The 14,081-nt window shown below is 58.4% G+C and overlaps 1 protein-coding gene across 2 annotated transcripts in view; it reads left to right on the top strand.

Annotated features, from left to right (window-relative positions):
• HMCN2 (hemicentin 2) overlaps positions 1–14,081 on the top strand; it is a 32,670-nt gene that overhangs the window by 846 nt on the left and 17,743 nt on the right. For both annotated transcript variants that reach the window (XM_085077009.1, XM_085077008.1), the window contains exons 2-30: positions 513–583; positions 1,513–1,671; positions 1,891–2,013; positions 2,106–2,277; positions 2,608–2,714; positions 2,919–3,039; positions 3,134–3,406; positions 3,544–3,688; positions 3,966–4,087; positions 4,177–4,449; positions 4,535–4,676; positions 5,226–5,353; positions 5,499–5,612; positions 5,741–5,890; positions 6,419–6,613; positions 6,822–6,917; positions 7,269–7,393; positions 7,657–7,801; positions 7,925–8,037; positions 8,266–8,422; positions 8,603–8,765; positions 10,011–10,138; positions 10,267–10,375; positions 10,651–10,820; positions 11,355–11,450; positions 11,560–11,736; positions 12,771–12,890; positions 13,054–13,215; positions 13,419–13,700. In XM_085077009.1, the coding sequence (XP_084933135.1) occupies positions 513–583; positions 1,513–1,671; positions 1,891–2,013; positions 2,106–2,277; positions 2,608–2,714; positions 2,919–3,039; positions 3,134–3,406; positions 3,544–3,688; positions 3,966–4,087; positions 4,177–4,449; positions 4,535–4,676; positions 5,226–5,353; positions 5,499–5,612; positions 5,741–5,890; positions 6,419–6,613; positions 6,822–6,917; positions 7,269–7,393; positions 7,657–7,801; positions 7,925–8,037; positions 8,266–8,422; positions 8,603–8,765; positions 10,011–10,138; positions 10,267–10,375; positions 10,651–10,820; positions 11,355–11,450; positions 11,560–11,736; positions 12,771–12,890; positions 13,054–13,215; positions 13,419–13,700 (4,338 nt within the window). The remainder of the gene's footprint in view (positions 1–512; positions 584–1,512; positions 1,672–1,890; positions 2,014–2,105; positions 2,278–2,607; positions 2,715–2,918; positions 3,040–3,133; positions 3,407–3,543; positions 3,689–3,965; positions 4,088–4,176; positions 4,450–4,534; positions 4,677–5,225; positions 5,354–5,498; positions 5,613–5,740; positions 5,891–6,418; positions 6,614–6,821; positions 6,918–7,268; positions 7,394–7,656; positions 7,802–7,924; positions 8,038–8,265; positions 8,423–8,602; positions 8,766–10,010; positions 10,139–10,266; positions 10,376–10,650; positions 10,821–11,354; positions 11,451–11,559; positions 11,737–12,770; positions 12,891–13,053; positions 13,216–13,418; positions 13,701–14,081) is intronic.

The raw sequence follows: 14,081 nt of genomic DNA, 5'->3' as shown, positions 1-14,081 counted from the left end.
CAGAATCATTTCTTTCTGACCCTGTCTTTGTCTTCTTTTTGTGCACACCCATAAAAGGCAGCTGTTCCCCAAAAGAGCCCTGGCCTCCTACAAGGAGAGCGGGACCCAAGCTTTATTTTCAGCAGAAGCACTGAGTTAAATGAAAACCATGGGAGGCAGACAGGGAAGGAGGCAGAGGCAGTGAATGGATTCCTGCATTGCTTTGCTGGGAGCCTCCCCCAGCAGGAAAGGGCACTTGGTTTGCAGCTCACCCTGGCTGGGACCACCCAGTGTGTTGGGAGAAATTCCTGGGCAATAGCAATGGTCTGCCCAAGTGGTCACAGTATGGGCCCAGGGGCTGGTTTGCCCAAACCCACTTCTTGTGGGGTGCCAAGGCAGGGTAGACGCTGGACCTCGAGTCTCACAGGTGTTTGAGCCAGGGAGGGTGCTGGGAGCATGGGCAGTGTGTGTGGCACCGAAGGAAGCTGGTGCTGCAGGTGGGGGCTGAGGTTGTGATGCCCATGTGCTTGCAGAGGTGGGACCTGTCACCCTCACCACGGACCCCCAGCTCTTCCAGCAGCGCCTGAGGGAGCTCCATGTCCAGGTAGGCATCCTCAGCCCCACGGTGCTCTGCCAGGCCTGGCTTGGTGCCTGGCCCGTGGCACCGGGGGGGAAGCCTGGCCCTGCATGGTGGTGGGTTCTGGGAGCAATCCCTGCATCCTCCAGGAGTGTGGTTGTGGTTCAGGCTGAGCCAGACTGGCTGGGTGCTGCACACTGGGGTGGGAGTGGAGAGGATGGCTAGTGCTGGTGCTGTGCCCCAGGGTCCTGCAACAGGGCAGAGAATTCCCACTCCACAGCTCTTGTCCCAAAGGGAGGTGCTGTTCCCAGGAGAGTTTGCACAGACTCTCCATGGAACAAAAAATGTGCCCCTTCTAGAAGCACTGCCTGATAATTGAGTTTTAAATTCATTTGGGGTTTTTAAAAAATTATTTCATGTATTTCCTGCCAGCCGAAATGCTTCCTGGGAGCTTAATCCTGCTTTATCCATCCCCACTCTTGCCCTGCCTCCTGTGAATTGCTAAATCCCTGTGGCGTTTCCCTTCGGATGCAGCTGTTTTGGCAGGAGGTGCAATGCTGCTGCTGCTGCTGCAAATCGTTTCCCAGCCCTTTGGGGTGCCAAACCCTGGGAAAGTGGGAGCTGGTAATCACTGTGCCAGGAGGCTTCCCTGGGAAGCTGGTTCTGCAGCCCCAGGGTTGGGCACAAATGTGCCCAGCAAAGGTATTTGTGGGAAACCAGTGACTTCTGTGAGCATGGATCCCCAAATGGATGGTTTAATTATCATTATCACTGAGACCGGGCTGGGTCTGTGTGATCCTGAGTATCCCTGCAGCTCCATGCCGCTGCTCTGGCCTGACTCCAGCAAAATGGGATTTTTCCTCCCAGTGAGCATCCCCTGGGTGGGATCCTGCCGGGAGCAGAGCACTGGGTGTGTGGCTCGGTGCCTGTGCCATGTCCCTGGCTGTGTCCCGCAGGGCGGGGGGGACTGCCCGGAGATGAGCGTGGGAGCCATCAGGGTGGCCGTGGAGATCTCCCATCCCGGCTCCTTCATCTACGTCTTCTCGGATGCTCGGGCCAAGGACTACGAGCAGCAGGAGGAGCTGCTGCGGCTGCTGCAGCACAAGCAGAGCCAGGTGAGCAGCCTGGCTGCCCGCGGGGCTCCTGTGACAGCGGCTGGGGGGATGCTGCAGCAGCAGCACATCAGTGAGACGCAGCGATAAAACCCCGCCCTGCCCTGCACTGGGGGGAATTTTGCATCCCCCGGGCTGATTTGAAGTACGGGGATGCTGGTCGATGCTGGCTGTGTCCCCTCCGTGGCTGTGTGGGGTGTCACGGGGCTGTTGCTGCGGCAGGTGGTGTTTGTGCTGACCGGGGACTGCGGGGACAGGAGCCACCCCGGGTACCGCGTGTACGAGCGCATCGCTGCCACCAGCTCCGGGCAGATCTTCCACCTGGACAAGCAGCAGGTGACAGAGGTGAGTGGGGACACCTGCCCTCTTGTGCTGAAGTGAGGCTATGCCTGTCGGTGTGGGCAGATCCGGGTTAATCCTCCCCTGCTGGCCTCCAGGTGCTGAAGTGGGTGGAAGAGGCCATCCAGGCTTCCAAGGTCCACCTGCTGTCCACGGACCATGAGGATGGTGGGGAGCACGTGTGGCTGGTCCCCTTTGACCCCAGCCTGAAGGAGGTCACCATCTCCCTGAGTGGCCCTGCCCCGGGCATTAAGGTCCGGGATCCGGCAGGTAGGAGCCCAGGGGAGAGGGACAAGGGACAGGGGGTGATTCTTTGCCTCCCAGGGAGACCTTAGGTCAGCACAAGCAGGAAGGGGTTCACCAGGCCCTGAACACTCAAATGAAAAGGCCATGAGCTGCAGAGCTCTCAGTAAACCTCTCCCTGCTCCCCTCCCGGGCTGGCTTTGCCCCTGGCTTTAGGAGAGTTTTCCCTGCTGCCCTGGCTGTGAGCTGTGATGGGCTCTGCACTACCCTGAGCCCCGAGGGAGGTGGCTCTTGGCCACTGCAGGCACCAGGGGATGAACCTGGGTTGCCCAACAAGACATTCACTTGCTGTCACAGGAAAGGTCCTGGAGAAAGGCCGAGGGCTGAAGGAGCTGCTCAGCATCCCCAACTCAGCCATGGTGGTGGCTGTGGAGCCCTACGAGCCAGGGACGTGGCTGGTCACGGTAGGCTGCTGGCAGACCCTGCACACCCTCTGCCTTTTCCCCGATGGATATTTAGCTTGCCAGGCTTTTCCAGCTCTGGATTCCCCCACCATCTCCAGGCAGAGGATGTGTGAGCAGGCTGGAAGGGAACGGCTGCCACCTCTTCCCTTCCCATAGCCTCTCTCTTCCCCTGCCCTCAGCACTTGCCTCTCAATCTGCTTCCAGACCCGGAGCAGTGGCCGCCACTCGCTGAGGATCACGGGCATCAGCAACGTGAATTTTCAAGCCAGCTTCTCCACGCAGCCGGAATTTGACACCAGCCAGCCCGGAGAGCGGCCGGTGCAGGGTGAGGATGGTGCTGCTCGGGGGGATGGATGCTGCGTCTGGGCGTTTCACAGCCGGGAATGTGGTTGGTGGTTTTTTCCCTCCCCGCTTTCCAGGTCTGCCCATCTCCGTGCTGGTGAACTGCACCGGGCTGAGGCCGCCCGGGCGCCTGCGGGAGATCGAGCTCTTCAACACCTCGGGCCATGTCCTCGTCTCGCTGCCGGCGCAGCCCCTCTCCAACTCCTCCTCCGCCTCCACCGCGCAGCTCTGGGTGGGTTCGCCGCTCTGGGTCCCCCCGGGGGACTTTCTGCTGAAGGTGAAGGGTGAAGATGCCCAGGGCCACCCCCTGCACCGCCTCTCGGGGGTCACCTACACCAGCGTGGTCCCTGGTGAGTGGAACCCGCAGGTGCTGAGCAGAGACCAGAGGCTCCAGCACAGCCTCTGCTTTGGTTTCTCCTCACTCATCCTTCTTCCCAGTGAGCTTCCAAGGGCTGTTATACATCTGCATGTCCCAAACTCCTTCCAGGGCTACCTAAAGTGAACATCCCCAGCAAAATCCAGGCTTACAGCCGTGAGCCACAGCTCATCTCCTGCTCTGCACGGAGCGAGGTTCCTTTCCGCCTGCAGCTCAGCCGCGGCAGGACAAAGCTCAGGGAGGAGCAGCTCTTCAGGTGAGCCTCTGATATGGCCCAGAGAGCCCCAGGAGGGCTCATGTGGGCAGCAACAGCCCCTGAGCTGTGCCAGCTGTGGGAGTGCCATGTGCTGGCTGGGTGCCTGCAGGTTCTGTGCATCTCAAAAGCAAAATTCCAAGGGACATGTCCTCAGTGAGTGGGGATTCATGCCTTTGCCTGACTCAGATGAAAAAAATACCAGGGAGTAGGATTAGGATGGTGGCATGGCAGTCCCAAGATGGGAGTGATCCACATTGTCATCTCTCCCTTTTTGCAGGATTTCAGGGAACATCAGCTGGATGATCCCTGCAGTGTCCAAGAGTGATGAAGGGTTTTATGACTGCACGGCCACAAGCAAGGTCGGGGTGACACGGGCTCGTGCCTACATCTCTGTCTCAGGTGGGGACTGCCCGTGCCAAGCCTTGGTGTTTTTTCCATGTCTGTGGCTGGGCATGGACTTCTCTCACCCCAACATCCCACGTTTGTAGAGCCACCACCACGTCTCATAGCCCCGGGCAACATCACAGCTTCACCGGGCCAGGACGTGGTCATGTCCTGTGTGGTTCTGGGGGATGTGCCCCACAACCTGACGTGGAGCTGGGATGGGAAGGCAGCACAGCCAGGGGATGGCCGGACCAGACTTCTGCAGAACCACTCTCTGGAGATCAGCCACGTGCAGCCAGGGGACTCAGGGCTGTACGAGTGTGTGGCACAGAGTGCTCATGGCACTTCCACCGCCTCCCTGTGGCTCTTCATCCAGGGTAGGCTTTTTCCCTGGGGGATATTTGCCCTGTGGGCAGATGGTGAGTGGCACCAGGGGCTGAGCCTTGCTCCAACCCCGTGCAGAGGCGCCGTGGGTGAAGGTGGACCCCAGTCCTCAGCGTTTCAGCAGGGGCCAGGAGCTGCGGCTGAACTGCACGGCCGGGGGTCACCCCCTGCCCCACACCACCTGGAAGCGCTGGGGCTGGGCACTGCAGCACGATGAGAGGTAACCCCTGGGGACCCCTGAGCCTCCATCCTGCCTGTCCCACCGGGATGGTGCTCTCCTTGCAGGGATGTACAGGTTGAGGGAGGGAGGCTTAGGGCTGCCATAGCACTGGAGGGAAAGAGGCATTGCAGTATCCCAGCCCATGCTGCTGGCCTTAATATCCTATATTTATTTTTAAGCCATCCTGCCTTATCCAGGTCACTGTCCCTGCTTTTCACACCTGGTGTGAGCTCAAATCTCAAAATACTCCTTCTACTTCCCCTTAATTTCTTCAGCTTTTTGCTTTTCAACTCCTGCCTGTGTCAGGCTGTGAGTGCTGGAGTTGAATTTAAGGAAGGTTTTTGGACTTTTGAGATGAAAAAGCCCAATTCTCAGTGCTTTTCCCTGCTTCAAAGCAAAGTCCTTCCCTGCAGCAGCTGGCTCTAAGTGCTGACCCACATCCACCACATGCCCAGCATGGCCTGAAGCCTGCTCATTTGTATCAACACGTTTTCCACCGCCCCTGTTTTCACAGAGCTCGTTTCTCCTTTTCTCTTCCGTTTGCTGCAGGGTTTTCAGGGATGCTGAGGGTACCCTGCACATCAGGTCTGCTGTCCCAGAAGATGCAGGGAATTACAGCTGCCACGCCCGCAGTGCACTGGGCTGGGATGAGCAAATCGTCACCCTGGAGTTCACTGGTACCTGCTCCCCTCTCGCTGGCAGCACACTGGGAATGGGGCTGTGTGTGATAAAGGTGTTGGGGGACAGCTCCCAGTGGGGTGTAAATAGCATCACACCCAGCACGGCAGGGAGTGAACAAAGCCATCTGTCCCCACGGCACAGAGCCTCCTGCCATCCTGGCAGTGACACCCAGCCTGAAGGTGCTGGTGGGAGAAGACGTGACCCTGGAGTGCTGGGTTTCGGGGGCACCCCCACCCCACATCGTGTGGTACAAAGGTGAGACTGGGAGCCCTCTCTGGGCTCTCCACCACCCTGTAGGGACATCACACGTGGTGTCCCCTGGCCTGACATCGCGAGGGACCCCCAGAGGCATGTGGGGTGCTGATGTGGGGCTCTCGGGGCAGGGGAGCAGGCGGTGGCGACGTTCCCGGCTGGCACACAGCGCGCCGTGCTGCGGCTGCAGGCAGTGCAGGAGGAGGACTCAGGGCGCTACGGCTGTGAGGCACTCGGCCAGGCTGGCGTAGCCTTCGACAGCACCGTGCTGCACGTCGGGTGTAAGTCTCTGCAGGGTTCCCAAGCTTTGGGAAGGTGCAGGAGGCTCGCCAAGGGGCAGAAGACACTGCAGGTGTTATTGCATGGGGACACGATGGCTTGGGACACAACTGGGGATGCAAAGGGCAATCAGTGGGATTAGGCAGAGGTGGGGCTGAGTTCTGTGTGTCTGAAAATCCAGGTGTCTTGACCAGTGCTCAGGGCTTTTGCTGAAGGCAGAAAGGATGAAAGTACATGAGGAGGAAGAGGGAAGGCTCTGTGGTGAGGGCAGTAGGGTTTAGAGCAGTTAAAGGTGGAAAAGTGCAAGAGATTTTGCTGAGCCAGGGTGTGATGAGTGTAACTGGAAGAGATGGGAACTGCAACGGCTCTGACAGCTTTGGAAAAGCACCAAATGCTTTAAGTCAGTCTTGTAACTTGCCAGGGCACCTGGGTCATGGATTTTACAGCCTCATCCCTTCCCCAGGCTCGGCTGTGGGGAGGATGGGATGCTGGACCTGCCTGAGCTCCTTTCCCCCTGCTCTGTCCTCCAGCTGCCCCCCACTTTCCTGAGCCCCTGGGAGATGTGGAGGTCGAGGTTGGGGAGAGTGTGAACCTGCTGTGCCACGTGGAGGGATCTCCCCTGCCCCAGGTCACCTGGTCCCGGCAGGACGGGAAGCCCATTGTGGGCTGGCAGGCACCACGGGGTGTTTCCAGCCAGCTGGAGGCTGCCCAGCTCCTCATCGACAGTAAGAGCTGAGTGTGCACACATTTATTTGTATTTTTAACTTGTGCAAGCTTAGCTGTGCTCTAACAGCTTGCAAGCCTCCAGCGCTGCAGGGTTTGTTCCCCATTGGAGGTGGTGCTGGGGCAGGGGAGGGTGGTGTCACCCATCCTGGAGCTTGCTCTGGGATCTCCAGCCCCAACAAGCTCAGGTTTCTCCCCACTGTGCTCCAGGTGCTTCGCTGGATGACCAAGCCATCTACATCTGTGAAGCCCAGAATGAGTTTGGGAAAATCCGTGCAGAGGTCAAGCTCACAGTCACTGGACAGGGTTGGTTTTTCTGTTCTTTGGTTGGTGAATCGATCCCAGCTGTGCTGGCAGTGAGTGAGTGGCAGACCCGAGCAGCAGTCTCTGGTCCTGAGCTGGCCATGGTGAATGCTCAGAAGCCCCAGGGCAGGGTTTGGGCAATGCCCTCCCAAGCCCTCCTTGGCTTCATGTCCTGACGTTGACCCAAACTGCAGTGAATATCCCCAAATTTCTGGGGGAGCGGAAAATCGGAGCTGGCTTATGCCGAGCCAGGATCTGGATCTTGGAAGAAAGGTGATCTAGATCCATTCTCCTGAGTGTCCCTGGTGAGTTTATCACTGACTAATATTGCTTCCCTTTCCCTCTTTCAAGCAGCCCCAGAAATAGCTCTTGCATCCCCCGAGGTCCGTGTGCTCCCAGGCCAGCCAGTGTCGCTGCCCTGTGTGGTCCTGGCTGGCAGTCCATTCCCAGCCCGCCGCTGGCTGAAGGATGGGCAGATGGTGAGACTCTCATGCCTGCTGGGATGGTGGGTGGCTGGTTACCCACCCTGTGGCAGAGCCTCCTCTGCAGGATGGGTGCCCCAACTGCTGATGGTGACAGAATCCAAGGGAGCATTTGTGTTGGGAGGGCAACATGGGTTTATCTCCACATCAGGATATTCCTGTTGCTCAGGGATCCATTTCTGGATATGCCCCAAAGACACAGGGAGATGTTGATGTTTAATTCCCCCATCTGTCCTGCTTTCTGCTGTCCCCATGTCCAGGTAGCCCCAGATGAGCGCTATTCCATCCAGGCTGATGGGAGCCTCCACGTGGATCAGGCATCACCAGGGGATGCAGGGACATTCACCTGTGAGGTGACTAATGCCCTCGGCTCACACAGGCAGGACGTGTCCCTGGTCATCCACGGTGAGTGACAGGCAGCTGGGTGTCCCCACCCCGCAGTGACCAGGGGCAGGTTGTCTGTGCTCTGCTCCCTGGGGTGGATGTGGCCCTGGCCATGCAGGATGAGGAGCTTCTCTTCCTTCCCAGTTCCTCCCAGCATTGAGCCTGGCCCTGTTCTGGTCACTGCCACCGAGGGAGCCACTGTCACCTTGCCGTGCAATGCCACCGGTGTGCCTCCCCCTGCTGTCACCTGGGCAAAGGTAGGTGACATGGACGGGCAGCCAGCCAGGCTGGGGCCACCCTTGGGTGCAGAGCAATGTGTTTGAAGAGGTGTAGCTCTCCAGTGTGGCTGTGGCTGCCCAGGGAGGTGGCACCAAGTGCCCTGGCAAGCTGGGATGAGAACATGGCTTGCTCTGATGGGCCCAGAGCCCTTGTCTTGCCAGCTCGTAGAAGAATCTCTGCCTTCCTCCCTTCCCTTTCCTCTGTAGGGCACCGAGCCCATTTCACTGAGCCCACATTACCACCTGGAGCCTGATGGGACCCTCCTGATCCCTTCCTCCTCCCCTGGGGATGCTGGCACCTACTTCTGCACAGCTACCAATGCTGCAGGATTCTCCAGCCGGGAGACGCAGCTCTCCATCAGCAGTGAGTGCCCAGGACTGCTCCAGAGGAGACTGGCAGGGACAGCATGACCTAGGAACACTCCTGGCTTCCTTAGAGCACCTATCCTGGTGCCAGATGGGTTTGCAGGATGGGAAGAGAAGTGGTGAGGGCTGTGGGGCACCTGAAGTGTCCCTGCAGCAGCTGTGCTCCCTCTCCATCCAGCAAAGCCCAGGATCAGCGTGAATGGATCACAGGCATCAGACCCTGTCACCATCCTGGCTGTGCTGGGCCAGGAGATCACCCTGCCCTGCGAGGCTGAAGGATATCCTCCTCCCCTGGTGGTGTGGAGCCACGAGTCACAGCCACTGCCTCTCTCCAGCAGGAGGTGAGGAGGGCAGGGGGTGCTGGGCTCCACAATCTCCTGGGATTTTGTCTCCTCAGAGGGATGTGAGGGCCATGAAGGGACTTGGCTGCTTGGCAGGGAGATGTGAAGGGCATCCCTGGCACTATGTGGGCAATGCTCAATGCAGGAGCTGAGGCAGCCAAGCGTTACAGCATTAGCTCTGTGCTCCTTGGAGAGCACCAGGCTTGTTTTCCATCATCCAAACATCTGCTAGGATGGAGCAGCTGCTTCCAGCCCTTCACGTGCCTACCCTGGACACAGGGCTGGGGTTGGGAAGGAAAGGCAACTCCAGTGCAGCTTCTCACCCTGCTGTCTGTCTGCCTTCCTGCACATTCCTGCCTTGTGCTCTCACAAGGTCAAGGAGGTGCCTGGGGATGGTGGATCCCTGGGGGAAGTGTTGGACCAGGGCTTAATGCTTCTTGGGCAGAGATACAGTTTTTAGCCCAGTGGTGGCTTTGTCTGCACTGGGATGAGGGGTTTTGGGCCAGTGCTGTTCCAGTGAGTGACTTCTGGAGGGACAAATAGATTTGTTGATGGTGTTGAAGCTGATGGCAGCCACGGGACAGTCATTTAATGTGATTTGATGAGAAGATAAACACATATCCAATCATTCTCCAGGTTATCTGGTGTCTTGGTCTTCCAATGCTTTCTCAGCACATTAGGGATTCCCTACCAGCATGGTGCTAATGTCACCAGCCCCAGTCTTTGGGTTAAGCTCTTCCTTCCCTGTACCTGAGGATTGCTGTGTGCTGGGGAAGAAGGAAGGCATCCTGGTTTTGCTCTGCTTGGGGGTTGTTGTTGTTGTCTGGTTTGCTGTGGCTCCTGGCTGAGTTGTGCTGCTCCCCACATCTCAGCTGGCTTGTCCATGCTGGGTGATTGATGGGAGCACACGAGGAGCCTGCAGCCGTGGGCTGAGATGATGTTATGTCTGTGGAGCACAGATGGGGCTGGGAGGGAGAGTGTGGCCAGCTCCAGCTGCAGGGACTGCTCTGGGGGCACCCCCATCCTCCTTCAGCCCCCTGGGCTCATGGCTGCCTCATGCTGAGCTCGTGCAGGGGCTGAGCAGAGGGGATTCACCCCCATGGGCAGCTCTGCCACTCTCTTCAAATGGGAGATGTCCCTGGTGACTTTCTCTTGGCTGTCCCACGGTGATGGTGAGCTCTCAGTGTAGGTGAGGGATGGCATGGCTGTTCCTCCCACCCAGTTTCTCTGTTCCCCTGTCCCTAGGCACAGTGTCCTCCCTTTGGGATCTCTCCATCTGGCTGAGCCCCAGGTGACAGACTCTGGCCTCTACACCTGCACAGCCACCAACGCTGCAGGGAACACCTCGCTCAGCTACAGCCTGCACGTCCAAGGTTCACACACCCCTCCCATGGCCATGATCTACCACTGGGGTCCTGCAACCCCCAAACCCTCTGCTGCTCCCACATCCCTGGGCAAAAGTCAGAGGCTGCTCCCAGCCTGAGGTCTCCTCTCCCCCCAGCTCCCCCCCAGCTGTGGATTGGTGATGGGGAAAGTCACCTTGCAGCTCTTGCCAACACCTCCCTGAGGATTCACTGTCATGCCATGGGTGTCCCCCCACCCCAGATCCAGTGAGTACTGCAGAGTGCTGGCTGCTGCCCGTGTTCCCAGGATGGGTGGCAGGGGCCTCTGTCTTGGGGTGTTCCTTAGGGTGGGAGGCATCCATTCCTTCTCCTTGTCCCTGGTGCCCTCTGCTCAACAACCTGGGCACTGCCTGCCCCGTTCCAGGTGGCAAGGGGACAGTGCTTGATGCCAGCACCCCACAGCTCACCCCTTTAGTGAGCAGAAATTTGGGGAGGGTGCTCAGGACAGACCAAGGACTTGCTGCCTGTCCCCTTCCTTGCAGGTGGCTGAAGGATGGACACCCACTGGACGAGCAGGACGGTGTGGTGGTGTCTGAGGATGGTGGGACCCTGCTGGTCACCCGAGTGGGGCTTGGTCATGAAGGGCTCTACGTCTGCCAGGGCAGCAACTGGGCAGGGCAGGCCCAGGCAGAGGTGCAGGTTTCGGTGCATGGTGAGAGCAGAATTTGGGGCAGCATCTGCTATCCATCCCATGCATTGGGAAGCATGTGGCTGGCTGAAGGGGTGGGTGTTCTTGGCCCAGATTTTTGGTAGATGTAGGTTTGCTAGATGTGTCCCTTGGGATCTTGTCCTTTGTTGATGAGGCTGAGAGCTGATGGCCACTGGCATCACAGTAAATCCAGGTGATTCCTGGTGGTGAGTCTTCCCCCAGCCCTATTTCCCATCCATCAGAAGGATGTCCCTCTGAAATTCCAGGTGAGAAACCAGGCAGGGAGTGCAGATTCCTGCTTGGGAAGGATGAATGTCTCATTGGGGCAGGAAACAAACCTGCTGGGTGGCTCGGAGATCAGCAGTGGCAGCATTTGGTGATGTGGTCCCCTCCCAGAGCAGGGACCAAGCTGTGTCCCCTGGCTGCTGCTCTGTCAGGACTCAGTGTATGTCGAGAGCAGTCAGTGAGCCCGGCTGTGGGGTGGGCTGCAGACAGCCAGGGTCACACACAGCTGGTGACAGTGGTGCTGGGTTGCAGTGCCTCCAAACATCGAACCCAGCACGGTGGATCTGGCCATCCCAGAGAACAGCACAGCATCCCTGGAATGCCTGGCCTCGGGGCTGCCTGCTCCCGGTGAGTCAATCCTGTCCCTCAGCTCTTGCTCATGGATCCCTGGGGTTTTCCCTGGGTGAGGGGGGCAGCAGCATCACTCCTCACAGCTCAGCTCCCTGCTTCCCTCCAGACATCACCTGGTACAAGGGCCATGAGCAGCTCTCAGCTGGAGCAGGACTGACCCTGTCCCAGGATGGGAAGCTCCTGGAGATCCCTCATGCCCAGCTCTCTGATGCTGGCAGCTACCGCTGTGTGGCCTCCAGTGTGGCTGGTGTGGCTGAGCTCTGGTACAGCCTGCAGGTCACTGGTGAGTGAGAGATGGATGCTTCCCCCCTGGAATCTCTCATGTGAGCGAGGGACCCGTGGGGCTGTCCCAGCCCTTGGGACACATCCCTGGAAGATGGCTCTAGCAGACCCCTGTCCCCTGCTTCATTTGCAATTCCAGTCATGCCATCCCCTGTGTTCATCCCAAATAATGTCCTAGAAAGCCACAACTCCATGGATGGGTATTGCCAGGTCCCCATTATTGGGTCACTTCCCCACCCTGTCCCTTTGGCACCCTGTGTGCCTGGTGACATTTCTGACCCCCCAGGAGTCAGTGGTGACTCCTGGGCTACTGCCAAGCTGGGCACTGGGCATTTTTTCTCACTTGATCCAAGCATCCCTGCAGCTTCCCAGACCACTCAGCATGTCCACAGAGCTGGGGGCTGAGCCAGGGTCTGGCTTTTCTCAGGGGTGCTCTGGGCCAGTTGGTGGAAGTCCTGCAGGCAGGTGGCCAGGGAGTGGAGAAGATCCAGTTCTCCTGGTCTGGGCTTGTTCCTGAAATCCCTTCCCAGGGAAATGTTTGCACGTCTGCCGTCCTGGCCCGGGTGGATTGTTTGGGTTCTGCTGTTTTTGTTTTTCAAGGGTTTCTGGGTGTTGGAGCTTTTCTTCTCCAAACTGATATCCCTCATGGGAAGGAGTTACCACTTTCCAGCCAGCTGTATTTATGAACAACTGAGAACAGCATCTGATAATGGAAAGAGTTGGGTAACCTTCTCAGTGAGCAGGGCTGCCTAATAAGGCTGTGCCTGGCCAACCTGACCTTGGCCTGTTTGTGGGATGCTTGGTCATCCTCTGCTGTTGGCCACGTGCAACTAAAATCATCCCTCACTTGGCTGGATGACAAGATTATTGCTTCCACATGGAGCCAGGGCAGGAGGGTGTCACTGTCACTGGTTTTTTTGTGGCACCCAGCAGAGCTGCAGATGGGGTGTATTCAGCAGGATGGAGCTCCAGTGAGGAGCTGCCCTTCTCCTCTTGTCTGGTGCCATCAACAAGCTGCTCCTCTCATCCCTGCAGTGCCTCCATCCTTCTCCTCAGCAGAGCCTGAGGCTGTGTCCGTGCTGGAGGGACAGCCTGTCCAGCTGGTCTGTGAGTGCCATGGGATCCCCCTGCCCACCCTGAGCTGGTGGAAGGATGGTAGGGCTCTGTTCCTCAGCCTCATCCCTCCCCACGTGTTGACCCCAGTGCTGGTCTCCTTGGAACAAGGAGTGTTTCTTGTTGAGCTGTTTATTCAGCTTCTGTGTGGGAATTTGTCCTGCTGGGAGCCTGAGGGGAAGCTGCTGCCCCTTTCCCTGGACAGGTGAGCCTCTCTCCACCCAGCCAGGGAGCCCAAAGCTGGTGTCCCCAGGAGGGAACGTGGTGTACATGGAGAAGGTCCAGCTGGTGGACAAGGGGACATACACCTGTGAGTGCAGGAACACTGCTGGCAGCAGCAGCAAGGAGCATCACCTGGAGGTGCACGGTGAGCTCGAGGGCCCAAAGACCTGTGGGGCTGGGTGCTGTGATCTCTCTCAGTGCAAGGTCCAGCTGGGACCAAAAGCCACTGTCTGGCACCTTGGATATTTTGGAAGGGATGCTGCTACCTGGGCCAGCTTTGCCTCTCCACTCCTGCACAGCCAAGGGAGTTGCTGCACATCACTTCTCCCCATGTCCCTCTGCCCACAGCACTGCCAAGAGCCCAGGGCAGCAGCAATGCCCTGAGGAAGGTTTCTGTCATCGAGGCTGGTGAGACAGTCCTGGAGTGTGAGGCTGTGGGGACACCTCCACCCCGGGTGATGTGGCTGAAGGACGGGCAGCCCGTGGCCAGTGGGGACAGAATCCTGCTCACGGAGCAAGGGAGGAGGCTGCACATCCCCAGCGCACAGGTGGCCCACGCAGGACGCTACACTTGCCTGGTGGCCAATGCAGAGAGGCAGGAGCAGAGGGAGTTTGATGTTGTGGTGCACGGTAAGGATGTGGGATGTGGCTGGGGGTGTGGGTACAGGCAGGACCTGGAGGGTGGTGATGTGGAGTAGATGTTGGACAATCCAGCACAGCAGGGTTATACTTCAGGAATAGCTGCACAACTGGGTCCATTGGGCAGGAGTTTCTTTCCAGAGCCATCACAGCAGATCATTTCATATGAAGTCCTCTGCTACCCAGAGGGCTTGGGGAAACCTCATGGGTCAAGGCCACTTGAGCTATAAAAGGTCTGAGGTGGCTCAGGCTGTGTGGCCAGCTCGGTGTGACACCTGTAAGCCTGGCCTCAAGTGTGCAGGGAAGTGCCACTTGCTGTGGGTCACCTGTCCCACAACCCCCTCAAAGTCACCATCTCCAGGTGACGCTAAT

The sequence above is a fragment of the Lichenostomus cassidix genome, chromosome 17 (genome assembly GCF_008360975.1).
Source record: "Lichenostomus cassidix isolate B80296 chromosome 17, HeHo_3.0, whole genome shotgun sequence".
Taxonomy (NCBI): Eukaryota; Metazoa; Chordata; class Aves; order Passeriformes; family Meliphagidae; genus Lichenostomus; species Lichenostomus cassidix.
The sequence above is the reverse complement of the archived record's forward strand: the minus strand, read 5'-3'. Positions and strand labels throughout refer to the sequence as shown.